This window comes from Pholis gunnellus (genome assembly GCF_910591455.1).
Source record: "Pholis gunnellus genome assembly, chromosome: 2".
Taxonomy (NCBI): domain Eukaryota; kingdom Metazoa; phylum Chordata; class Actinopteri; order Perciformes; family Pholidae; genus Pholis; species Pholis gunnellus.
This window is the reverse complement of record NC_136536.1, coordinates 22,744,878-22,772,346: the sequence shown is the minus strand read 5'-3', so window position 1 is coordinate 22,772,346 and position 27,469 is coordinate 22,744,878. Positions and strand designations below refer to the sequence as shown.

The window sequence follows — 27,469 nt, the reverse complement described above, 5'->3', positions numbered from 1 at the left end:
TCTTATCCACACACGTGTTATGGGTCATTCCGTCTCATTAGTCCTCAAGTTGATACAAAAAGTGTCAATCTTTTTTAATTAAATCATTTTAATTACATTTTTCTTAATGATATTCAGCAATATTGCAACTCATTCCAAAGTAAAAAAGAAGCGAACACCTGATCTATCATTTATTTATTTTTAACATTAAACACCTTAACCATCTTCTCCTACATATCCGTTTATTTCTATTTAATGTAAATAACTCTAATTATCCTTAAACGTAATGCTAATTTGTGTAATCAGTTCCAGGCGCTACAGAGACCTTCTCACAGCAGACATTCGTCATGTAAGGAAAAGCACATCCTGTTTCAACTAATAACTTTGTTCAATAATAGCTCTGTTCTACTCAATGTGGCATTACGTCATAACAGTGCGACAGCGAGGAGCCTGAAACTGAAGCAGCGAGATGGAATTCATTTTCTCTATTTCTCATTTGACTTATGCCTGTACACAAGGAAAACATGTCTGCTGTAAAAAGTGCCTATTTACTCTTTCTGTTCTTATACATTTATGTTACTGTACTTGCATTTTAATTATTAATATATTGGTATTATTGATTGGGGTTTATTTATTTTTATATATTTAAAAATGGAACAAATCCACTTATGTAAGCAGTTTTCAAAATTGTTTTTATTTATATTAACCATTTATATTTATCCACAGCAGCATTCTTAACAAGCCCCACGTTATATACGCAGTCTATTACAAAGGAGAGGAGGGGTGAGACTGGACAACTCACGCAAAACTGAAATAATGACATGAAAAAGTTTCCGGGGAGAGCGGATATTTAACATGGGCTTGGGTTACAGTCGGTATGAGCATGCAGGTCATGCACATCTCAGTTTATACTGAAGCCTTTGACGATTGCATCCACAGGATCAAATATCTAAACAAGTACAAAAACAAAATAAAAATACGCTACAGCAACGGAAGCCAAAGGAAGTTTATAAAGCGACAAAAGACAGAAGCGGTGTGCCCTCCATATTTAAAAAATAAAATAAAATGAAAAAAGTAGCAGGTCAGCACCAGTCTCACATTGTTTTTCTTTACATCAGTTGCCATAATTCCAATCCAGGTTACAGAATACCCTGCCACAAACAACACAACCCGGGCAATAGCCTCATAAACCTACCGGTCTCCTCTTAGGTGGTTAAGGATGAATTGCTGTCTCAGCAGTAGTTTATAATGAGCTGCTCACAGGAGCTCAGACATTACAGAAGCGTGTTTGCTTCTATGTATGTATGTATGTATGTATGTATGTATGTGTGTGTGTGTGTGTGTGTGTGTGTGTGTGTGTGTGTGTCTCACTATGTACACTGAATGAGTATAACTAGCGTATTAAGTTTGTATCAATGGGTAAGTATATTTGTGTGAGTATATCAAGGATGTGTGTCTAGTTAGTTCACTCCTATGTGCATCTGAAGCACTTTCACAAGTGAGTGCAGTCAGAATCCTCAAAGAGCCCCTCCAGATCTTCCAGCGGTGCACCGTTCAGACTCGGATGACTGTTGTTAGTGAGCACAGGCGTGTCTTTAGCAGAGCAGGAGCTTCTCTAGATCACCAGGCTCTGATCTGGAGTCCCTTCGGCCCTCTCCGCAACTAGTCCACCTCCTCCATGTTGCTATGGGATGGTGCCGCGCACTCTCCCGAGTGGGCGAAGAGGTCAGAGGCGACCTCCGGGGTCAGCGTAGGCGGTCCCTCGGGATCCAGGTCGGTCCCAAACAGCGACTGGCTAGAGGCCTGTTAAAAAATAAACCAGCGTTAACGATACATGTCGCTGAGTTAGTCTTCTTGGAGAGTTTCTGTTTGGAGAAAATGATAAATAACATGCATAGACTATAAACAGATAGAGATTTTATTTCTAAAAGGAGTACAATGCTTTATATATATATATATATATATATATCCACATATATCAGAAAGCAGCATTTAGATGGAGGCATCTAGATACATTATTGCAGGGAAATTAAAATGTTTCCTTCAAATAGTGTACTTGCAATTAACAACTCAGTAAATAAGTTCCTGAATAAAAACAAGTCACTCTTTCCATTGACAGTTCATAGCAGACTACACACAGTTTCATTCTTCAGTCCGTTCCATTTAAATCCAGTCAACTCAACAAAACCCCCACAGCATGTAAAGGTTGAAAACAGAAACCCCTTTGAGTTAGTTGAACTTCACCCGTCTGCATTGAGTCTAACATTGGTTGATTCCACTACTGCCGTTTGTGTTGGGGACAGTGAGATTTCAGTTTACTAAGCAGCGTATGTTGAGTACAAAGCTATATATTATAAAGAACCTTGCATATATCTGAGTCAAGTATACACAGTCAGACGGTGCTCTGAGCTTTGCAGAGCATTTAAGGCAAACGCAGGTCGCCCTACGCCGCCTCGATGCCAGCAGGATTTCCCTGAGACACACACACTCACACACACACACACGATCACTGCAGCAGCACAGAAAACACAGGATCTACAGACAGTTTGGAGTCTCAGGAAGCCTTTAAGACTTAAAGTCTGATGGTGTTTTAACTTGTTTCAAACGGCTGATCAATAAAATCCTCCACAACATTATGTCACTAATAAAGAATGTCTGAACAATCATTAGCAAGTTATTAGAGCATTATAACATAATGTTAAATCTTAGGTTCCAGAGCTCCACATCTGTCCATAATCTATAGTTTACCACTCAAAACAGAGAAACACATTGAATACCATTACATTCAGAGGTGGACGGTAATTCCTTAATATTCGCACACTCCTAGTTTAAGACTGCATTGTCGGTACATTTCTCATCTTATTATGTAGGACTTAAAAAAAAACAGAACAAGTTGTTTACATTTCATCCTGATCATATTAAATCCTCACCTATGGCTTCGAGATGCAACATGAATAGCAACTAAAAGCACTGACTTTGATAACATCATGGAAAATAAAGCAAAAAGAACAAACTAAATACAGTGAACTGCAGTATATATTAGACACCTTTTAAAAACATGACTACAAACAGCAACTTTAAGGCCCATAAACCACTTTCTGTTCAATTTAAAGACATACAAGAGGCAACAGCAATTGGTCACGCAAAGATGACAGAGTTCTCTCCGTTTCATGAGAGAACGTTTGAAAGGAGTCACAGTTGAAGTGCCTCCTCTCACATACTCCACTCAGCCTGTCGTCTTTATCTCGTTCTCTCTAAAGTGTAGTGCAATAAAAACAAAAGGAGGCCTTTGACACTGGCTTCATCAGTTTCCTTTTGGACTCAAATGTTGTCATTAGTCAGAGACATTACTGTATAACTATACGGTTTGTTTCGGGAAAATAGTCTCAACTAAAAGGGTCCATTTGTTAGCCTCTTCTGGAGCTTTCAACCACGCCTCACTGCCTTCTGGGAAATTGAGTTAAGATTTTGTTTTTTGTCAAACTACGGTTTCAGTGGTTACATATTAGTGTAGGGGATTAAAGGGATAGTCTGCATTGTGGGTTGTATGGGGTACTCATCTACAGGCAGTGTATTATCAACAGTAGGTGACGGTCAGCATGTCCACCAGCTTCAAGAAGCAGACAAACACCAGCACAGCACAGAAGCAATGCAGTGCTGTGGACAGAGGCAGCAGCTACACGTAACTGAAGATGTTATCTACTGGACCACAACAGTATCTACCTCAAAGAGCTCTGGAGTTGCTAGCAGGTTAGTAGCTTTGTCGTTTTAAAGGGTTAGTTCTTATTCAACAAAGTCACACAAACAGGTTGAGGCGGATGTAGACCAACGACTCCTGTGTTCTACAAGGTAAAGTGACTGTGTACGCCAAAGGACTCTGGTGTCTCTGAGGAGAGCATAGATCGATAGAATGGCTTCAGTTCCCATTGTAAAAGGGCTGTTGTCCATTTTAACTGGTAGCTAACATACGTTTTGCTGCTGCCCACGTCCACAGCAGTACATTGCTTTGCTTCCGTGTGGTAATACACCGACTATGGATAAGAACCTCTTACAACCCCACGTGGAATAATCTAACTGTAAGGCTGTCAGCGCTCATCATCTGAGAACTACTTCCAAAAATGTGACACAAAAAAAGCTTGTTGAAAAGCTCACGTACACCAGAAACAATTCAATTCAATGATGTGAATAGTTTAGCCTCGATGTTGCTGTACTGTGTGCTGATAGTATCATTGTACTGGAGCTTTAACTGAAACGTTTTCTCAGTGTCTTCTAATGTGGAATGTATTGCGTAGGGACGCACCGATACCGACACTTCACCAATGTGTTGCTTCATTAAAAAGGTTTAAACCTGAATTTTAACTCCTGTTACATTTGACGATTTTATTTCATTTTTTACAAAATAGCTTGTGCACAATTTATGGTATTAATAAAAATTCAGTACATTTAAATCTATGTATGTATTCGTTACATTTTGATTTACAAAGTTAGGATATCAGTGTTTAGTTTAAGCCTGATGCACATAAAGAAGATCCCAGTCTCTTCCACACAGTGAGGCATACAGCTTGTACATTAAACACTGGTGAGGGATCGGTACTCGGTATCAGGACTGAAAAGGTCTGATTGGTGCATCCCTAGTAGTGCCCAAAGTATTTTAAAGGGTTAAGCCATGTAAAGTTATTCAAACACTTAAAGTGATGGAGTGTTGAGTAGAATCATTCTACTCGCTGAAGACCAACGGATGACTCACTCGTTTGTTCCATAAGAGGAGCGGCTACGTGTTAAACTTTTAACTGCCTCTTCCAAATGTTCCTATCAAACCTCACATTCATACTTCTGAATGCAAGTCACACACGAGCCCCCGCTCAGGTCCGGTTGGATTTGTTAAGCAGAGGGTAGACCAAGTTGATGAACAGAGCAAACACGGCTGCCAAGGTGCCCAGAACAAAATAGCGCACGCAGTCGTCGTCGGGATAGTCCGACGTCTTCTGCTTGCGGTGCCGTCGCACCGACCCTTCGTCTCCCTCGGCTCGGTCCCTCGGCGTCTGACGCCTCCGCGGTGCAGAGCGGGACAGTCCGCGGGGGCCTTCGTCGAGACCCTCCTCTTCTTCCTCCAGTTCCCGCCAAATTAGAGAGGCCTGCGATTGGCGGAAACCGGTGTCAGCTTCTGGGAACAGGCGTTGTGTCTAACAAATGCTATGATTACATTTAGAAACATTCAGCCAGTCTACCTCACAGTTTCAGATCAACGCTGACGTGTAACAAGCTAACCACATGCTTTCTCTGCTGGTAGTTTAGGGACAAACTGGGACCGTTTGAGAGGCTTGCTTTTCAAATGATGTGGTGGTTAAGTGTGGAGTAAAATCGCATGATTTAAAAGTAAACGCACAGTTGAGTTCATCAAAAGAACATCTTAGCTGTTCTCCTCAAGCCTTTTCCTGCCAAATCCCATGGTACGATGAGGGTTTTACCAAATACGATCAGAACAAATAGTTAAGGCGTACGTCGACTGTGGACTGCAAAACTGATAGAAACATTATTACACTGGAAATAACTAAAAAGAAGTGAATCCATGGTTTAACAGGTGACCCATTCATCCCTTTTATCCCATACAGACTCAATCTCAGCATCTGACACCCTAATGTGATGAAAAAACATAACTCAAAAACAGAGCACAGCATTTGTTTAACTTCAGTAGAGACGGTAAGATCGCATCTGGATAAAGAAATTGACGAGCATCTTCAGAGAGTCAGAAAACGGAAACATCGAGAGTGAAAGATTTTCTCCCAGTGAACTTCTCGATGTTGAGAACCTTTCAAAACTCTCTCTCTCGCACTCACCAACTGAACAGAAATCAGCAGCGCACTCCGCTGAAGCGCCAAACAATTAAACGTCTGAAGATGCTGATGCGGACTGACGGCTGAGCTTTGTTGAGCTAAAATGAACCGACTACCTAAGTGAAGAATCTCCATTATGAACCCAGTGGGCTGTCGTTATTAACGCACCTCACAGCCGGAGCTCCTGTCAAGACTAATTGAAAAGAGACACTTGGGCTTCTCTCATAGGACCCTACAAATACTGCTAATTCCTGTTTAGTCACAGACACATTTAACAATTTCCCAAACCCCGTGACAGGTGGATTGTTAACACTTTGGAGATTTTGTTGCATTCAAATACATACTTTCAAAATGCACAATGTCTGGTGAAGTATTCGGAGTCATTTCTCAACATGGCAGGAACAATCTGACTCTTCATCATGTAGAACAAACACATGCACCGCCCTCACTTTACTGGGATGCATCGGCAAACTATTTGAATACCATTGTCACAGGTGAGGAACACTTGCATTGCATGAACAGTGATGCTGCAGTTTGGTTACTTTCCCAAAAACACTTCGCCCAAAGCTAATCCATTTGAGCCTTGACTACACTTCCACACTTGACACTGGCATCACAAAGAGCTAGTTATGCTTTTAGAAACCTGGTAAAATGGATTCTGATCACCAGAAATCTTGCGAGCAGAATGTATGTACTGGGTAAAATTATGAACATTTAAATTAATAACAGGGATTAAATTCACACTCAAAGCCTGAAAAAATGTGCCAAGGGATATTTTAACCTTGGCTAGGAGCTTAACCTTGGCCACTATATCTCAAAGTGAAAAACAGCCCTTCTGTGGATGTGATCCTCGCTCTCTTAGTGTTGTGGCGCCCTCACCTGGCTGGCAGTAGCTCCTGCAGACGTGGGTGACTCGGGCCTGAGGAAGCGCGGCGGCCTCTCCACGGGTGAGTTTCGTCGTCGGTAGAACAGGACGTAGGCGTAGCGCGTCACCACCTGACTCTCCTCCACCATGGTCACCGTACTGTCATCGAACAGACGCCAGCCTGTGGGACAGGGAGGATGGAGGAGGAAGGGAAGAGAGGTTGGAGACGGGGTGGTTGACAAGCAGGAGGAAAAACTCTAGCTACATATACAGGCGGGAATAAACCTCCGTGACTCACCAACATCACTGCGCTGGCTGTTCTTGTCACTTGGCAGCCGAGCGTAGGCCGTGTAGTGGCCTCCTATCATTCCTCCATAGTGGTTGATGACGGCATATAAGTCGTAGATAGGGGGCTGTTGCATCTCATCCTTCTGGCCAATACAGAATTTACTGAGATCCAGATTCCTACAAGACAGGATGATTTTAGAGGCTGTGTTGTCAAATTGGGAGGACACTGTGCTACTGCATGAAGGTTTAATGTTTTGCAAGTAAAAAAATATCACATCTTTTTAAATTAAAGGAACAGTGTGTAACATTAAGGGGGATTAATTGGCAGAAATGGAATATAATATGTAAAACTATGTTTTTATTAGTGTATAATGAGCTGAAACTAAGAAGCGTAGTGATTTGCGTTAGCTTAGAACAAGCCATTTATATCTACAGAGGGAGCAGGTCGTCTTCCACGGACTCCTCCATCTTGCACCGCCATGTTTCTACAGCAGTCCACAACCGACTCTAGAGAGAGGCTTTCACGTTTTTACATTATCTGAAGGCTGGGATGCGTTCTGAAATCCGGTATTAAACGGGCCCTGGTGATTCATTATTAAAGATTGTTGTAATGATAAGCAACGACGTTACTGGTGCTTTTTAATGTTGTTTATTATCAAGCTGCAGCACGTGTTTGCTCTGCTCTCTCTGTCAGGATGAGCTCCTCCAACTACCCACCCACCCTAACTCTCTACCTGAAGGCCACCGTAGTTCTCCACCACGCTTGGATAGGGAGGGGTGAGCTGAGGGGTATTTAGTTGGTTGCAAGCTGCAACAAACCACTAGATGCCACTAAATCTTACACACTGTTCCTTTAAAGTAAATGTAAATAAGTGGTGTGCTGCAGATCGATGTGTGGTGGAACGTCGACTTTGTTTACTGTGCATTTACCTGACAGGAAAGTCAACCATGTCGTTGATCTTGTCTCTCCAGATGAAGCTCCTGAAGGAGAAGCGTTTGAGCTGGATGATCAAAACGTTGGGCAGACGCCACAGCAGCAGTTGCTTGGAGGCCTCTCGGTGCTGCTGGCACTTTGGACAGTACCTAAAACAGAGAAAATAAGGTTCTGTGTCGGCACCAAAACTATTCTCAGTAAACCCTTTTGTGCCTCATTTCCAAACATTAAAGTGTCTCCTAGACTAGGTCTTGTTATCTTTCAACCTAAAGGGCAAAAAATAAAACAGCATAACTTATATTGTATACCTATTACAAACTGGAAATACAGAATACTATTGACTGAATTACGTGCAAATATGATCAGAAGAAAAGTTACATTTGCTGCAATGTTGTATTTTTTTTTTTCTTCATCTAATCCCAGTGCACGTTATCTTAGCTGAGCATCATTATATTAGTTAAACTAACATGAAAAGACAGTCGAGTAGGAGTTGAAATGATTAGTCGATCACTTGACTCATTGATTGATTTTAAAGAATACAGAGAAACGTTACAGCTGACCTGTTTTATATCATTGTATTGTGAATATCCAAGTTAGGTTGGAAAAAACAAGCACTTTGAAGACGTCCACTTGTGGTTTAAGGTTTTATGATGACATTTTATAGAGAGTAACTGCTTGTTACAATTTTTAATTTCAGTGGTAATATCCACCGTCCAGACTACAGTTTGGCCTCATTCTTTCAGTTAGTCTCTTCTTCCCATCATGAGCAACTACCAGCTTGTCTGCAATCAGATGTTTCCACTGTCTCTATTTTGGGCTCATTCCCTATCAGGTGAGGTCATTTTTTAGGAAAACTGTCACAGGTTTCTGAATTATTATTTAGAGAGTAGCAGTGTCCCAATGCTATTAGTATTTGTCCAACTGGCCAAAAATGTAGGAAATGCTCTTAAGTTTTAATATATTTAACCAAAAAAGAGGTATGAAGGCAAACTTAAACAGAAAACAAGAAATAAACCAGAACGCTAGAGACAGTAATCGCAACATAAAGCTGCCTACCATGCCTCCTCGGGGGCCAGCACCTCTGGCCTTGTGAAGAGGTTGAGGCACTGCTCCAGGGTGAAGTGTCCCGCTCTGGCTGTCTCACTCAGAGAGCCGGGGTCCTCCTCATACTCCAGCTCTTTGGAGCTCACCAGGACGTACTCCTTCAGACGCTCGTTGTTTTTCCACACCAGCTCCAGCTTTGTGTCCTCAGGGAGGTCCGCCAGAAGGTCCTCTGCAGAGGAGGACGGGGAGGGATGGAGAAAAACAGTGTGCTGTTGTGTTAGACTTTATTTATTTCCTTAAGTACAATCTGAAGTGACAGTACTGGTGGGACTTTCTGGCACAGTACTGAACTGGTTTGAATCCTCAAAGGACAGGCACTACTTTGTGTCTATAGTTATTACACATCTGATTGGACTAATATGACGTGAGGAGTTCCCCTAGGCTAAATTCTGGGGCCTCTTCCATTTATCGTCTAGGCTTATATGCTTCCACTGTGGAAAACAACAAAATAAGTTACCATAATTATGCAGACCACACACAGATTTACATAACTATATCAGAGAACTATGGTCCGATACAAGCACTGAATAAGTGCATTGAACAAATCAACGATTGATGTGCCAGAAAACTGGGGTTGTTGTTTTTGGAGCCAAGAAGGAATGTCTAAACGTTGGCTCTCAACTTCAAATCGGTCATGTTAGAAACCACAGACCAAACCAGAAGTCTGGGTTTAGTCATGGACTCAGACCTGGATTTTCAAAGTCAGCCTACCATCACCTTAAAATATATGAAGGATTAAATGACTTATGTCTCAGCAGCTTTCGCAAAACTGAGTTTATATTAAATTTGACTTGACTACCGTAGCGGTGTCTTTACAAGTGTTCCTAAGAAATTGATTAGACAGCTGCAGCTGATTCATAATGCTGCTGCTCAAGTCCTCACGAAGATCAAGGACGTGGATCACATCCCTTCAGCTCTGAGCTTTTTAGGATTGATTTGAAAATACAACTGTTGGTGTATAAAGAGCACTGACAGGTTTCCTATCTTCTGCCACATAATGAACAATCCAGGTCCGCTGTATTCTTATCAAGACTGAAGACTTTTGTGTTTGCCATTTTATAAAAATAATTTCTTACACTGTACTGTAACTTGTAATATGTATTTTATTTGAGTTGTTTAACAGTTTTTAAATTGTATTTAAATGTCCTTCTATAATGTCTATAGCACCTTGCCTTCTGATGTTTTTTGTAAAGCACTTACAATCACCTTTATACTGAAACGTGCTGCATCAATAAACTTGCCTTACAGCGAATAAGCTTATAGCAGTTAGGAGATAACCTCTCTACATATTGTCACATAGTGGAATACACCCCGAACTATGGTCTTTAACTTTACTATAGAGTAACATTAGATCAACATTAAAAATGAGCACACAATTTTGAGCATGGAAACAGGACGACTGGGAATCTAACTGAATATCAGTGCTGAGGACAATTCTGTCCGTACCTCTCTCATCCAGCCTCTGCTCCTTGTTGTCCGAGTCCAGCAGAGCGATGTAGAACTGACTGGCATGACCTGATGCTGATTCACTCGGATGCTGATACCCCGTTACTGCAGCTGCAATGAAGTGGCAAAGAATGAGGAACAAAGGGACGTAGAGACAAGAAATAACCGTCACAGAAACACTGAAGCAGCTGCCCAATGGTAGCTATGATATTACCTTCTGGTCGCACTGCCTTCTCACATGACGTCTCTTTTTCAGCATGAGGGTCCAGAGAACAGCAGGAGGTGGAGGAGATTGTCTCAGAAAATCCAGAATCGGCAGTTTGCGTGGTGGAGAGGGAAGTCTGGGAGGAGGAGAGGGAGTCCGAGTCCCCAGAGTGGAGGGCCGAGGCCTGAGCATACTCCGCTTCAGGCAGCAGAGAGGGACTCTCCGCCTCCAGATCACCGGCTCTCACAGTACCACAACCACCCATGGCCTCACCTGCTGGCCCAAGACCCTCAGGAGTGCCTGCTGGCATTGGGGGGAGGTCAACCCGGCACTGGGATGTTTCGGGGGATGTCCTGCCTGACTGGAAAGGAGGCTGGAACACGTTGACGGAAAACCTGCACACAGAAAGACATCGGGGAGATTACATCAACAGTCACTACATTTTAAGTAGATCTTGAACTGACATGAACTTTTTCATCTCTACTGAATATACCAGTAGATGTGACATGTTACTTGCCTGATGCCGATAAATAGAGAAAATAAATTGCCACAAGTGTTCAGTGCTCAAAAGATAGGAAAAGTCCTGTTTTTTAAATACGGCATGATCATAAAATATAATCTAGTTTAAACCAGAATCAGAGACAAATCGTAATTCAGCATGATAGTATATACTGAATCTAATATCTTCAAAGAAGATGAACTTGCATGCATAAATAAAACATCACCATCATAATCCTGATAGAAGCATCGCTTGAATATTTCTTTTTCATTGCAGCAAAAGAAAAATAGCACTTGTTGACATCTGACTAAAGCTGTTCCTTCCACTTCCACTAGTGTGAGATGGACAAAAACTAACTGCTACCAGTTCTGTCCATGTTGTAATACCGACACGGCAGGTAATAACAGAATGAGTTGTGTTTTGTGTTTTAGTATCCTGGGCTTAGATATGGAATCAGTAACGCTGCTGGCGTCTCCTTACATCTTACTAGACAACAATGTGTGTGGGCCTGGGCCACGCTATATTCTAAATGATGATGAGCACCGAGGACTGTAAGTCAGACAGTGTACCTGGAGTAACCCTCGAGTAGCTGGGTGAGACGGGCATAGGAGAGCCGGGACTCCGGTACGCTGACCAGGAAGGGCAGGCCCACGTTCTCCGTGTTGGGTCGACACAGACCCTTGTGATTGGGCCAGTGGGTCTTCTGACACACTCTGGGAGGGGAGTTAACATGTTCAAAGAAAAGTTAATGGATTAAATGCAATTATAAAAATGACAGATGCCTGAGTGTACATTTGAATCACCCCCCCAGCATTTACTAGAACTCACTGATTGCAGTAGCCCACACGGTAGCAGCGAGTGCACCGCTTCAGCTTGTCTTCCTCACACACTGGAGGCTTCAGGCAGGCGGCACACTTTGAGATGGGGATATTAGGGACCTGAAGTCTCTGTAGGAGAAGCAGAGGGCAAAGAAACCCCTCTCAATATCTGTAAACACTGGCGTATTTAATACGCTGTAGAAATGTAAACGTAGGACTTGTGTTTCTAATTACCTGCTGCACTCGGAGCACTACCACTCTCTCTTTGGCCATGTCTTTAGAAAGCACCTCAAAGCAGAACAACATGTCAGAGGAGGACACCATGTCCAGCGAATGGGACGGCAAGAACATGCGCTGGAAGCGGTTCTTCCCCACCTGAGAGGAAACAAACGAGCGCAGTTTTGTCCTCAAGTGTCCTCAGTCAAGTTCTCTCTCATTGTTCCATTCCTGCTGGTGAACCGTATTCAATGACCACCACTGATCGTCATTGATCTAAATCTATCAGGATTCCATTTACTGTCACACCCACTAAATGAGTTAGCGCTGTACTGAATGTCATTGTTTTATATACAAAAGCTTCTATTGAGTTGTTCTAATGAAGCTTTCAATGTCAGTTGTCATATTTTATTAAAAGAAAAAAGAAAAGCCTCAAACTAAATCAATTAAAGTGATTCATCAGATTAAATGAGTCTTTTTTTATTTAATTCAACTTCCTTTAATGAATATAACTCGTCAGTGTCAGCCTCCCTTTGTGTGGGGCAAGCAGGAGAGCAAAACTGTTTTTATGACGCCAATGAATATGGATTGAAGCAGAATATTTGGTTTGATAAAAACCATGTTGTGAATTTTGGAAAGGAATACATCTATCATTTATCTGTCATTTTTGACCTTTGGTCTCGAGTTATTGCAAAGGTTTCCATCACATTCCTCAGAAACAGTCGTACGGGATTTAATTCTACAAGTAGTATAATTACTAGTAGTTACTAGTAGTTTAGTTAATAGTATAAACTACCGAGCCTGTTTGTAGCCAGTACATACAACTTTATCTCCCCTTCATGTGTCTATACCTCCAACTGTGCAGAAATACCCGATTTAAAAAGAATGAATAAAAATGCAAAAAAAATAAGTTGATTTAGAATTTGAATGTCAACATTAGGGAATAAAGCTTTGAAGCATAAAGCCTCGATAATGAGTTCAGAAAACATGTGACACTTATTAGAAATGTCTGTCGGAGAATGAAGTCCTGACAAACCTCTGCCAGTCTGAGGTTCTCTGGTTTGACCCTGACATTCCTGGAGATGGATTCAAGGACTTCAGCAGTGCTGGAGTTCTCCTTGCTCACGCTCACTAAAAACTGAGACACACATATACATGAAGCTTTGGAGAGTGGGTCACATGGAAGACATCGTCACATTTTCTCAAAACAAAGCAAAGCCACATTTCTGCATTGCATCGGGAATTGACACTGAGTAGTTTTAGTGGAGACTGGTTGCTTCATCTCACCTTGACGGGTTTTTTATGAGGCTCCTTGGCAAAGTAGAAAACTGAGAGCACCTTTTGTTTCTGGGGCAAGGGCACGGGCAGGTAGAGGAAAGGGTCAAAGGTGATAGACACCTGAGCAAGAAGAAGAGGGAAAGGAAGTAGGTTAGTCATCGCCAAAACAAGGCAAACATTGAAAAGCATTTACCTTTAAGAGAGTAAGACATTTAGTGTTACCTTGGAGCATGTGGGGCAGACAAGCTTGGACTTGAACTGGCCTTGGAAGAGGTCCACTATAAAGGAATCATTTCTCATCTTGTGCCTCTGCCACGCCTCCTCAGCCACCACCTGCAGCAACAGATCAAACACACCATCAGGCCCAGGCTCGACTACACCGTGGGAAGAACAGAAGTTTGTTACATCAATAAACCTCGTCAAGCCGCCCGTCAGAGTCCACCGTCTCCGTGTAAGGTTTATTCTGGATGCGGTTCAAGTCCTCGTGGAGCCCGTCCAACAAGAAAGCCATGAACTCCTGGGCATCGTGCTGGGCGTAACCTGTGAACTGACTGGCTTTACTGGCCACAATTGCCTACAAGGTTGTAAAAAACAACAAAGAGGAGGAGAAGAAATAAAAATACTCAGAACAATTCCCAGATGTGATCCATGCAGTCAAAGACAGATCAAACACCTCCAAAAGTAAAACAGTTCTTGGTAACTACAGCAAATAAGAAAGATTTGGTCCATATTTGTTGTGAAAAATCTCTGCATACCTTGAGTTTTGAGGGTTGGAAGGCATGATGTGTTCCTTTCCAAAGGGCCCTGAGCAGCACAGCAAAGCCAATGGCTAGCCTGCCTCCTGTCCCCAGCGGATTATTGCAGTTGATTTCTGCCTCGAATGCTCGATCTGCCGGGGCACAGAAACATCCATGAGATAACTGAACCAGACATCACAAGCATGGACACATGGGAAATCAGCACTGTCAAAGTACCCTGGAATGACTTCATGTGGAATCAAGCAAAAAGTATTTTTATTTGTTTTAAAACAAATAAATTGTAGAGGCGTTAGTGCACGCTGTAAGAATGGCTCCTCCCTGGGTTTGCTGTTGGTTATTGTGATAATAACTGTAAAAAATATAACAGAATTTCTGAGATTTAAGTTGCACATTTCCAAAAAAAAAAAGAAAAAACGTGGAGAAATTGTTTTCATTTGTCAAGGAATGACATTGCTTCACTTTGCAAGGTTGAATGACCTCATCCCACCACAGACGCCACCGTTAAACACTGCAGAACCGTGGTGGTGCCAGCTGGTGTCTGAATGGCGTCTGGACTCAGTAGTGTCCTTATGGTGACGATAGCCACTGAGCGGGACAAAGATCCTGGAAGATGCATCCAGGCTTTTTCCTTTCATGTTCTTTCTATGTCTGCAAATGTGGGACTTTAATCTCAGAGAATATTCAAGTTCTTTTTTCTGGTGAGTTTTTTCTTGGAATATTCTTAGCTACACAACAGGTTACCTAACGTCTTTGGCGGCAGAATAAAACTGTGCAATAAATTATGCATTTGCTCTATTTTTTGCATTACAATGTAACCTGTACTCATTTGAATGTATTTATGATTTAGGTCAGACCCAAACAAACTAAACACTTTTTACCATGAAAGTAATCCCTGAGTTCTCTGGTGTTGGACAGGGATTGGATGACACTGTTCATGAAGCAGGTGTTGCCGAGGTTTACCAATCCTGTAAAACCAGGCAGGCACACCTTCTTCTCCTCCTCTTCCTCATGGCGCTCGTTGCTGGCAGGGAGTGCATGGGTCATGGGCTGCACCATGCAGGTAGGTTTAGGCTGAGAGAGGAAAGATGTACACACCGATTCTATTAATTAGAACCATTCAGATTCGGACTTCTAGTTATTGGACTACATTGCAACATAGATCTTATTTCACAATTATCCAAACATCAAGTTTACATGATTATTTATCGCTCTGCTCACCGTGGTAACAGGGGGCTCTGGCTTGCTGATAGCAACATGCTCTGAGACATTGCGAGGAGCCACATTGTCCAGACCGCAATCCTCCAATCTGGATGAAGCCTTAGAGGGCTTGGGTTTCTCCTCCCCGACCCTCGGAGGCTCCTCCTTGGCTGGCAGGTTGTGCTGGCTACTGCCTGGCTGGCTCTTCTCCATGCAGGAAGGGCTGGAGGGAATAGCAACCTTGGCGCCACCCACTGCACCTTAAACAGAGGAGAATGGGGCTTGTGTATAGAAAACGAAGGTCTATAACACATAACTGGACGGCACTGGACTGGAATATTTGTAAACTGTACAACATAAGGAATTTAAAGCCTTTTCATTCGGAAACACTTTAAAATCACATCATAGAATTAAAGCCATAAAAACCCGCCTGCTCAGAACGGGCAGAATGTTTAACCATCAGTAAATATAAGTACATTGTGTTAGAAAGGATGAGCGCAGATATGCAAAGGACATACAGTTTGTCATTTGGTACCAATTATAGAAACAACTGGAATTAACTTCAAGGAAGCTCCATTTAAACCCAAGTAAACACATATATTCAGTATGAATTTATGATAAGGAGTTTTAGTCGCCATATATTTTGAATTAAATGTTGCTTGTACACATTTTTGTGCATGTTCAGCTGACCTGTGTGTACCAATTGAACACTCTCTAATCTATTCTTCCAGTAATTTGAAGCCATTTACAAAGCTCTTACCCAAAAAACTTCCAAGAAACTTATTGGAAAGCAGTTTAAAACTGTTGCCGCAATCTTCTGTAGTCCCATTTGGAACCATTTCATGGGCTCTCAAGGGCACAGAGTGTTGGGTGTCACACAGTGTGGAGGCCACATAGGGCTAGCAGGAGAGACTGGCACCCATATCTACTTACCAGCTAAGTTACAGAGCTCAAATTCCTGTCATTGAGAGCTCACTACCCTAAAGAACACATACATTGGCCTCAGACACATACAGTAAAAACACACGAGTAGGACTGCTCATACAATCACAGGTATACAAGAGTACACCTACTGTAGCTTCAAGTATATTCTTTAAAGATATGATTTTTAAAAGGTTTTTGTCTAGGTGTATATACTGTACATGATTTTAAGATCACGTGATTTCAAATTCATGTTTGTGATGGACATTACCAACAACAAGAGAATCAAATTTCACCATTCTTGCAACACAAAAAAAAAAAAAAAAAGAAAATCTATAACCGCATAGTGTTTACAAGTAGAAGCTTGGCAGCAGACCTTGTGGGGCGGGGGCCTCCAGACCCCCCCAGCGCTGGCTGTGCCTCTTTTTCAGGGTGATGTCCAGTCGGGACGGGGTGAAGGAGTAGCTGCACTGCTCAGGCTGGATCAGGTTCCTGAGGCACGGGAGAGAGAGAGAGAGAGAGAGAGAGAGAGCGAGAGAGAGAGAGAGATGGGGACGGTCAGAGTTTAACCCACTGAGGTTGAGGTTGAGAACATTATGAATGATTTAAAGACATTAAAACATCTCAATTGACCTGTCGCCCTCTGCTGCTACACCACCACGCTGTCAGAGGTAATATGGAGCCCACACTGTCACTAACTGCACTTCCTGTATAAATATCAGCTCATTTTTTAAAAAGAATAAAATAAAAGAGACTTCAGAGCGAAACAGACAGAAGGGTCTTCAAATACGTGTGAAGGATACATGCAGGAACTGATTCAGCAGTGAGAACAGCTTAAACAGATAAAGATAGAAGCTACAGATCACTGTGTAAAAGTGAACCATCACACCATCCGGTGATCGAGACAGAAGACAATGAATTTAAGGAACACTGCTCCTGTAAAGCCGGGAGGTGGTTTTTTCCCCCACAATCATTAAAAAGCAAAAGCGTTGCGTTTACATTTAGAACACCTTCTGTACCTAGCGTAGCATAGAAGTGCTAACGGTAGTTAATGATGTGCTAACGTACTCTGCTAATGTTAGCTCCACAGGTCTTTACGTAGAAACGTAAACATTTAATCATGACGAGCTCCAAATCCACAAAACCAGCCTGAACGATTGAATTAATCTACGTCGTAGAGCCGGTTAGTTGTCGCACCCGAGGGTCAATTATGACACTAAGCATGGCAACCACCTTAATTATCTTATACAAGAGGAAATGATCGGACATTAAAAGTTGCACCTCTGGAGGAACCTTTTATCCACCCACTTTGAACACCCAGATTTTCGTGTGATTTGATTTTGAAGGGCAACCAATGGTTAATGAATGGCCTGATGCATGACTCAGTCCTCATGTCTCTTTATACATTTGGGCTGAGTGGGAAAACACTGGGACACACTAAAATGTGACCCCGGTTGAAGTCGGGTTCTTGGCCACAAAGTACCACATTATCGATGTCATGTGTTTGACCTGATGCAGCACGGGTCCTTTGGCACCGCGAGTTCACAAAACTGCACAGGAAAAGAAACACGACAGTGACTGCAACAATTACCTGAGTTTGACTTGCCACTTGAAGACTGTGTTTGGTCCACAGTCTGAATGAATCCGCAGAAAGTTAATGTCACTGTGAAAGGATGACACAGAAAGATCATTCATTAAAGCATGGCATTAAAGTATGCCATAAAGAATGGCATAACAATTCTCAGATGGCAGCATATTCTCATTTGCTACCTTGTCTGAAAGATGAGGGTGAAGTCCTGTTCCCTGAAGATGACCCTCGCCGTGTCCCTGCAGATCCCCTTCATGTAAACATTAACCACCATCAGGTCGGTGCCCTTCTCGTACGAATCATTCTTCACAACTTGCAAGTTAACCATCGGCTCTGGGACTGTGGGAAGTTATTACAGGCATCAACAAACTCATATTGAATAAATCAGTGCTGAAAAGCTGAGGAGCAACAAACCTGAGTGTGTACATACAACACGTATTGCTACATCTATCAACATACATTGTTTATGCAAAGATTCTACGTGAATAGATCAAATGAAAAGCCCCCCACTCTATTAAACCATCTCGACTAACCTTCCTGTTCTTTCATTTCCAGAGCAGGCTCCTCCTTCGACTGGTCCTGCTTCTCCTCTCCGTCACAGCTGCCCTGCCTCTGGGCAAGACCGGGTGACTGGCTTCGAATGGCAGCCACGCCAACAGCTGGCGTCGAACCCGCCTCTCTTGATTCAAGCTGCTGGCAGATCGGAGTATCCCGCTCCACTTCCTGCTTGACAGGCTTCTCCTCTGGCTCAGAGTCAGTTCTATCTCTCTGTGTCTCTAGCGAAGCGGCAGAGGCCACTCCGTCGCTGAAGCCGACAGGTTCCAGGCGTTCGCCGTTGCTGACTGGAGCTGCTGGTTGGCTATCACTGCCATGTGCTGTTGCTCCACAGCTGTCCGACGACTGGTTTGGCTTCTCTGCCACCTGAATCAGGAAAAAGAGAAATTAAACCTCAAATCCTATAGAGAACAATTGGCACTCTCTCAGGCCTCGGAGGCACTGAGACCAAGTAAATACCGAGGAGCGAGGAATTCTTCACCTCTGGCAGGGTTTCAACAACTACATTCCTCGCTCTCATTGCTGCAATTATCAAGAGGAGCTGACAACTTGATTTCCGTTCCAACCAGGGCAACGTACTGTACAGATATCAGGTCCTTCTTCCATGAGAGCTGAACCATCTGTAAAGTGGACTTTTACTGACACCAGGTACTGTGAAGACACTGGTGGTGTAACGGATCACCCTCACTGTTCGACACGCATGTGAGCCGATGATTAATGACAGTTTAACGTTAACCATCACAGTGTGAATAAAGTTTCACTAATGATCATGAATAAATCCAGTTGTTTGTTGTCACAGCAACATAAATAGATATTAAAGATGAATGAGCTGTAAGCAGTTTATAATACATCATTAAATCTACTAATGACAAGATTTGTTTTAATCTATAAAAATACAAACTTTTACTTCCTTATTAAATTGTGTGTATTTATGGAGAAAACCCCATAATCACACATTCTTATTGTTGAGGTTTGTCAAAGAGTTCAGTCATTCTTAAACACCTACTTCTTAGTAAAACCTGGACTCGTTATCCCACATTTAATAATATCATTTACTCAATAACATTCAATTATAAATAAGAAACTCAGAAATGGCATTATATAGCAACCACACTGTAAGGTGATAGTGATGCACTGCTGGTGTTTGGCTTTTCTGCTCTTGTGTATATTGTTTTAGGAGAGAACTAAATGAAACTGAGTCACATCTGAAACAAACTCGACTCACTTCACCCATTAAATCGACAGAAAACCTGCATCTGTTTGGATAAACAATTGAGCATTTAAGTCATTTTTTTTTTAGGCAAGAAGCTAGAAAGGTTCCATATCTACTACAATGTGAACATTTGTATGTTTCCTCACACTTCTGTGGTATTAAATGAATATCTTTGGATTTTCCGAGTCAGTGGGTCACGAAAATAATCATTCAGCTACAGAATATTACAGTTGACAGCTCTGCACTCCAGATGTTTAAGCTAACGTTAGCCTCACAGACTGACATTTATGTTTTGTTGGAGAACGACTGTATATAATGCATTGTATGGCCACACATTAGAGCATGTTTAATATTCAGTGTCTGCATCCATAATTGAAACAAAAAATGCAAACTATTAATAAATAAGTACATTTATTTGACATTCTAAACAAAAAAAACAGCTGAAGTGTTCCGATAAGCGACCGAGATGTCGCAGCTGTTCTCACCTGAGTTCTGTTGGTATGGCTGCCAGCAGCGACGGCGGCTCCTGGCTTCTGTTCCTCTGCTCGGTTGTCTCCATCTCCGCATTGTGTCTGTGGGCTCCGACCAGCGGGCAGGTGTGTGTGTGGAGCTGTACCGCTGGCTGTGGACGTGACAGAGTCCCTGTCGGCCGGTGACGTGGCCTCCTTGGCGGCTGTGGGCGGCTGTACAGCGGTGCGCTTGGCGCTGGGTTCCTGAGGCTCGCTTTGCGTGACTCCAACAGGCTTGCTGGTGGTGGCTGAGCCATCTTTAGCTCCACCTTTCACCCCTACAGAATCCTTGGTGACCTTGTCACACGCCGGTTTGTTTTTCAGGCCGCGCTTGAACCCCCGCTCGGTTTTGCCCCCACCCCGTCGCGACTCGCTGTGTGCAGGTGAGGAGGGAGGCTGGGGCAGCTTGGGTTTCTCTGATGGCTCCAAGGCAACAGGCTTCATCTTCATCTCCTTGTCCTTTTTGGTCTCTGTAGGTACTGCCTCCTTCTCCTTCTTGTTGGACTGAAGCAGAGAATACAGAAGCAAAAACATTTGGTTATTTAACCAAAAGGAGACTGAGCTGAAGACTACATTTAGTTACATTACAGTGTGAAGGCCACTTAGGTGTCACTCAGAACTAAATTGACACATTTTCAAGACAACAACAAAATATTATGAAAGAATGCCACATGTATCAGTGCAGATACCAACACAAATCCACTCCTGTACGTATAGAAAAACCCATCTTATGTTGCGTGACTCACATTAAGCGAAGGCCAGATGTGAAAGGGAATCTTCTTGTGCATGATGACATGCAGGAAGCCTCCCTTTTCCTTGTACTGGACTCTGCTACACGACGCCTCTATTTCCTCCTGCAACTGGCAGCTCCACTGTCGTCCATCTGAAAAATGAAAACATATATATATATTACATACAGATGCTATTAGAGCGGAACAGGACTCAACATCAATTGTAAAATTGCAGAAAACACTAAATATAGGCGTCAACGTGCAGTATGTTTAAGTTCAAACGTGGCAAACTCTTGACAGGTTTAAAGCTCAACAAAGCCTAACCTCAACGCGCCCGTCCTTCTTTTGTGGTAGATATATAAATACTGTGTATATATACACACCATAGTAGCTTCTGTTTCTGTTCCGTGCTTTACGATGACTCACCTGGGAAGCGCACATGGCAGTGTGTATCGGTGAAGGTTGTGTTGATGTCCTCTGTCCTCAGCACCCCGTCACCACAGCGCAGTCTGACAGTCACTTCATTGACATTCTGCTTCCAGTCCACAAACACATCTGAAAACACAGAGGAACGGACAGTCACACAACCAGAGAAGGAACTTGGAAAAACAATGCACTTCCTCTTTCCACCCTAATCATTACAATATATTCACAAATATTACGCACAGGCCACAGCAGAAAGTGTTCTCCATTTCTAAAAAATCTAATATGAGACAAAGCCGTCAATTGCATTTGGTAAATATGGACACAGGGAATAAAAAAAAAATCACAAGCAAACAGCAGAATGGGAGTGAGGTTGTGAAGTAACCGGTGGTGAACATACTGTATCTCTACTTCCCTGAAAGAACATGGACGCACACACTGAATTGCACCTGCTGCCAAATTCACATAGCAGACCATCTCACTCATAAGCTCAAGTGGGTCAGTGCGGGGCACTCAGGCACAGACAGAGACAGTCCAGTGAACTCAGCAATCACAGACGGGACATCTAAAACTGTCTGCGCCACACAAACTGCATAGCAAGCAAAACAAAGACGTTAAGGCAAGTGATCGACTTCTTTTAGCAAACATGCTACCGAGCCACACATGCGCTATTCAAGGTAGAGTCGAGAGAGGAAACTTTGGCAAAAAATATATCCCAGCGTGAAACGCAAAACAAACACGTACCATTTCTCATAGTGACCTCAAAGTCGAAGCAGTGATTGGAAAAGAAAATATCATCCCAGAAATACAGCGAGCGCTAGATTCCCTGCAGGCAAAGAAGTCACGTATAGATGTCACACGCACTCAAAACTCCGATTTAGTGTTTAACCAGAGAGCCTCGACCGTCCTTCTTCACTCCGTCTCCAATCCTCACTCACACGTAATCGTTCCGGAAAGGTCAAAAGCAACACCCAATCCCTTACAGCTGGTGACAGACGCATTCCTAGTGGAGCAACGCCACAGTGGGCTCTCTGCCTCTTCCTGCACTGTGATATTATTTATCTGTTATGTTTGTGTATTTTTTAAATTGTGCAAAATAAACTCAGACTAAATATCAACATGTTGAAGTCCTGATAACTGATAAATCCTGGTATCGGATGTTAGCTTTTAAACAAATACACACAAGCATACATCTTCATATGTATATATATATACACACACACACACACACACACACACACACACACACACACACACACACACACACATACATACATACATACATATACACAATCGATACAAACAAACAAAAAGAAGAAGAAAAAGAAAAGACCAGGATACAAAAATAAGCTAGTCAGTGCCCTTTGGTGGGCAAACTATGTACCGGTGACACTGTTGACCTAAAAACCTATTTCTGTTCCGCAATTGTTACTTATTGTCCGACATGCCGATACCAATATATCTACAATAAGACAATATCTGCAGATATATCGCCCGGAGCGATTGATTGGTCTAGCTCTTATTCCTGGACAATTGTGGAATTTGACAAAATGTGGACGCAATCTATGAAAACCAGCTACGCCTAATGAACAGAAAGAAAACTATGCCGTTATGTCATGGTGTCATTTACGGGCACACTCGTAGAGCCTTCCCTAAAAAAGCCTCAGATCACAGGCAAACTGCAATCGCTGTTCAACTACGCAAGGACGCATCACCTAGCCGGCTAAATGTCTGAGCTGAACGCTACAGCCAATACAAACAGCTACAGCTGTAATAGACCTTTACACTGTCAGTACTGTATGTGTTGAATGTCCTGTTTTATAACTGGATTGAATCACTTTCATAGAAAGAAAAATAGTGCAATGTTGTGTTACATCAAATTCATTAATATTCATTACATTTTGAATATTTTCTTATAAATTGTTGAAACCGTATGATTGGGCTCCTTTTCTGGTGATAAAATGTGCTTAAAATCGTAAACACACAATTCAGAAAAATGTTGGCGAAAAACACGGAATTTAGGAAAAAATAAAACAATCTGGAAATCAAATAAAAACAGATTTCCTAGGCCCTTCGGTTAGCGTTGGTAGGTATTGAAGAAGACAGTGTAAAGAGAGAGGAAGAACATTCTCATGACCGTGACAAACCAAAGTTACCCAGATAAGAGCCGGACTCTCAGCTAAAAATACATTTCTTCAGCATGACGCAGAATATAAAGAACAGAAACACATGTCAAAACAGAAACAGCATGACGAGGCATACTGTTGAGAACAAAGTGACAGCAAAATAACGTGGATCCACGAGCGCCACATAGCACTGACCAATCAAAACACGGCCGACTCCATCTTCTCCTGGACCTGTGTTCACTCCATAAGTAGGTCTGTGCTATTGTACAAAATACCTTCTTGTGATCTTCAGCAAGGCAATAGAGAGAACAAACACCAAATCCAGCATGATGGAGTATCTGTCAAATACTGCATAGATCCAATATCAAGTATCCATCCTGGAGCTGCTCCTGGTTCATTATCAAGTGCCCCATCAGCTGTGTGTTGTCGTCAACATAAGATCTATTATTTAAGCTTTAAGTTTGACCGCTGACCTTATTATAGTACTACACATTTAAGCAGAAATATAACAAGTTGGTCTTCCAAGTAGACACACATACACTAAGTGTTAGATAAACCACTGTGTATGAGATAGGGTTGTGAATGAGCAGGCTCTTTGGTCAAGGGCTTATGGGGAATGTGGTATTCCTTACTGCAGCATTTCTACCTCCAGGGAGGATCCAGTGTCAGGTGTATCCATCACAACACTGCAAATGATTCCTTTGCAGAACAAATAAAGGATGAGGAAGTACGGTTGTTTTGAACACCCACAAGGATTAGTGAGCACATTTCTCCTACTAAGAGAACACAACTCGGAGTAAATACAAAGATAGCAAAGGGAAACCACAAATCTAATTATGCTGAATACTTTAATATCAATAATAAACACTTCACTTGTCAAGCAGGACAACCAACAGTTCCCTCTATTTTTAAACAACAAAAAAAAAAAAGATGCGCTATATATCCTCTAGCTGTATATGTCTTTAAATAATCATAGCAGGGTTTACTGAGTACTACCACTGGAAGTAAATATAGGAATGTTCTTTATGTCAAATGTTGTGTGCTGCGCGTGGGAAGCTTACATCAATATATGTATGTAAAATGCAAACAGAAAAAAAATACTTCCAGTGAGAGAGAGAGAGAGACACACACACACAGACACACACACAGACACACCACAATAAATGGAATGTACAATATGTACTAAGTGGTCAGCTCATGATAAAAAGCCTTCAGGCAGCAGCATGAACTGCAACAAAGGAATGAAACTAACAGCAAAAGGACAACATTGCCACTACAGAAGAGTTCTTATCACACCAGAAAATAAAATAAAAACTAATTGTGTTTGTCCAGAGCAGAGAAACTCCTGAGTGATGTTTTATGTGTTTCAATTTGTCATGTAAAATAGATTTTAAAAAGACCAAAATATGCAGAAATTGCTGCATAAAGAATTCATATCATAAATGTGTTAATGAATGACAATAGAGTTTATGGTCTGCACTGTGCAGCCGTAACACGCCAATAACTGTGAAACTGTGTTTTCCAGATAATGATGCAAATATGTAGGCCTTGCATTTATGCCAGCGCCAACTTTGTCCACACTTTTATAACATGTCAATACAGGCCTGCTGCAACTAATCATTATTTCAACTTATCAGTCTATCGTGCAATCAAAAAATTGCTTTAGTACTGTACGCCCAACACTCCAAAAAGCCCATGATATTCAGTTTACCATCACATACGGCAATGTAAAAGCTCACCAGTGGTGAGAATAAATTCAGAGTATGTATAACAAATTCAAAACAATACTGCATCTGTATAATGCACACACAAATCTAATGTGACAGTGTCTGGTTTGCCATGTTGTATATGATGCCACCTCATGAAAACTATGCTACTAGTGCCACTACTAGTGGTCATACTGTGGATATCTTGACCACTTTGTATGGTGCACAACACTTTCCTGTCATTAGTTTTACACTAATCCTAGTAAATATAAGCTAGTACACATGAATGTAAACAATGCACAACACAACTTGTACAACACATTTAGTCCCGCTTACCTTTCTTGACTTCTGCAATGACTCCGTCCACTGCAGCAGCGGCTGCCCTCTTGGCCTCTCTGCTCTCCTGGTTGGCCCTGTCCTTCTGCTTCTTCTTACTGGTACTGGAGGACTGGTCTGAGCTGTTGTCCCCACCGCCGCCCCCTCCTCCTCTCTGGTGAGCGCCTCCACGACGACCCGCTGTCCCGTTACCAGCTGCACCGCTACCACCACTGCTGGCCATCTTCGGGCACTTGGCACTAACAGGCCGCCCGTCGCCGGAATCACTACCGCTGCTGGGGTCTGGATCTGAGGTGTGCCTCTTCCTGTCTGGCCCGGCTATCTTGGCGATGATACTGGTCTGAACTCTCCCAGAACAGAATCAGGAAGGCTGGTTAGGGACGGGGACCTGAGGCAGAGGACAGAGAGACATTGAACAGTCAAGTGGAGAAATGAGTAGTCATGTCCATAACTGTCTGACATCAATATGTGGTATGTGCAAGGTTCAACAGTGTAAAGCTAAACAACTTATGGCAATGTGCCTTTATTATGTTTGTATATACACACACACACACACACACACACACACACACACACACACACACACACACACACACACACACACACACAGACAGATGGAGGGAGAGTGGTTGAGTATTTAAAACTAATTTGGGGCACGCATCAAATAACTACAACAATGCTGAAGGAGACGTGGACATTGTGTCTAACAAAAGGACACATAAGGCAGCACATAACGTTAGCCGAACTAGCCCCACTTAGAGCCTTGCCTCGTTTCCTTAGCATAGCAACAGCAAGTTGCTAACATGGACATTCAAATGACAAACAAAGGACAACAGCTACATCAGCCATCTTCTTCGGCGTTCAGTACAGCGTATTTACTAATAACATGGGAGGCGTTCATTAAGATTAGCTAACGAGTTTAACAACATAGCTTCCCGTTTCCGTCTCCAGTTGTTGGCTTGGTAGAACTGTTAAGTTAGCCAGCCGACTGCAGAGGTTCGTTTAATTCAAGGCCCACGTGTTTTGGACTGTCATGTGCCTGTCGATACGAGTCTTAGCGTAATGTAATTTCCTTAGGCGCTGAACTAACGGCCACGTATCTATGTTTCATCAACCTCATTAATTGCAATAAGCAAGTTTCCTTGAGTCAATAACACTAAAATGTTGCGATACTTTAATGTACCTGATTCATATTGAGGAATGCGGGGAAACACAATTGTTGGGCTGCACATTGTAATTTAAAAATATGCAGTATTTGAAGTAGAAAAGCCGTCTTAGCTTTAATGACTATAAATAACCGCCAACATTACTACTGTATGATATCAGAGGGGTTTTTAATGCTCGTTCATCAGTACGATCATTACAGCTGAAGGCCAATCTCTCAACACAGCGCAGGACAGGTCCTACAATCAAACGCTCCTACAGTCTTCGAGAAGCTAACGTCATTAGCCACATCAAGCTAACGCTAGCTGACACCAACGGGTTGATATGGCGAACGTTATCAATTTTACACAACATGACATTCCGTGACACCTAACGACCGGCTGTGAATTAATACCAAATTAATATTGTCATTAAAACGGGAGACTTACGGCGCTTCAATTGTGCGGGAATTGAATTCCGTTCCTATCACACAATGGCCGCGGAGACTCCTTCTGCTTCTCCCGTTTGCTAAGCTCCTTCCTCGGCCGCGGGCCGCTGCGCTCCTGCCCCCACTCGAAACCCCGCAGTCCACGGTTTCTGGAATATGATTTCCTTTATCCGGGACCCATTTCTGGTTACTTTGAAACTATTTATTTCAGAGATCCAAACAAAAGGCAGCAATTTAAAAACTGTTCAGTCTGTTGGTGTCATTCAGCCTCTGCGGGGTGATTCCTACTTTGTTTGGGACAAATTACACTGCTGCCCGGACAAACGTGAAACGAGTGCACGCATAGGCC

The 27,469-nt window shown here is 42.5% G+C and overlaps 1 protein-coding gene across 4 annotated transcripts; it reads right to left on the bottom strand.

The window, feature by feature from the left end:
* Nucleotides 1-297: 297 nt before the first annotated feature.
* Nucleotides 298-27,422, bottom strand: usp19 (ubiquitin specific peptidase 19). 4 transcript variants are annotated; one of them, XM_079170598.1, is made up of 26 exons: nt 27,122-27,422; nt 25,530-25,917; nt 21,365-21,493; nt 20,954-21,090; nt 20,184-20,711; nt 18,464-18,851; nt 18,113-18,269; nt 17,934-18,005; nt 16,719-16,834; nt 15,443-15,681; nt 15,103-15,295; nt 14,222-14,355; nt 13,882-14,040; nt 13,689-13,799; nt 13,476-13,586; nt 13,225-13,326; nt 12,207-12,347; nt 11,983-12,101; nt 11,724-11,867; nt 10,665-11,050; nt 10,451-10,561; nt 8,957-9,173; nt 7,897-8,049; nt 6,977-7,143; nt 6,693-6,859; nt 298-1,782 (listed from the first exon to the last, which is right to left on the bottom strand). In XM_079170598.1, the coding sequence occupies exons 2-26, from the start codon at nt 25,750-25,752 to the stop codon at nt 1,642-1,644; spliced, it is 4,545 nt and encodes a 1,514-aa protein (XP_079026724.1). In that variant the 5' UTR covers nt 25,753-25,917; nt 27,122-27,422; the 3' UTR covers nt 298-1,641. The 4 variants fall into 4 exon arrangements, with proteins under 4 accessions (XP_079026724.1, XP_079026722.1, XP_079026723.1 ...); XM_079170596.1 differs by lacking the exon at nt 298-1,782 and adding an exon at nt 1,880-5,114; XM_079170597.1 differs by lacking the exon at nt 298-1,782 and adding an exon at nt 1,880-5,114 and having other exon boundaries at nt 15,443-15,675.
* Nucleotides 27,423-27,469: the final 47 nt, after the last annotated feature.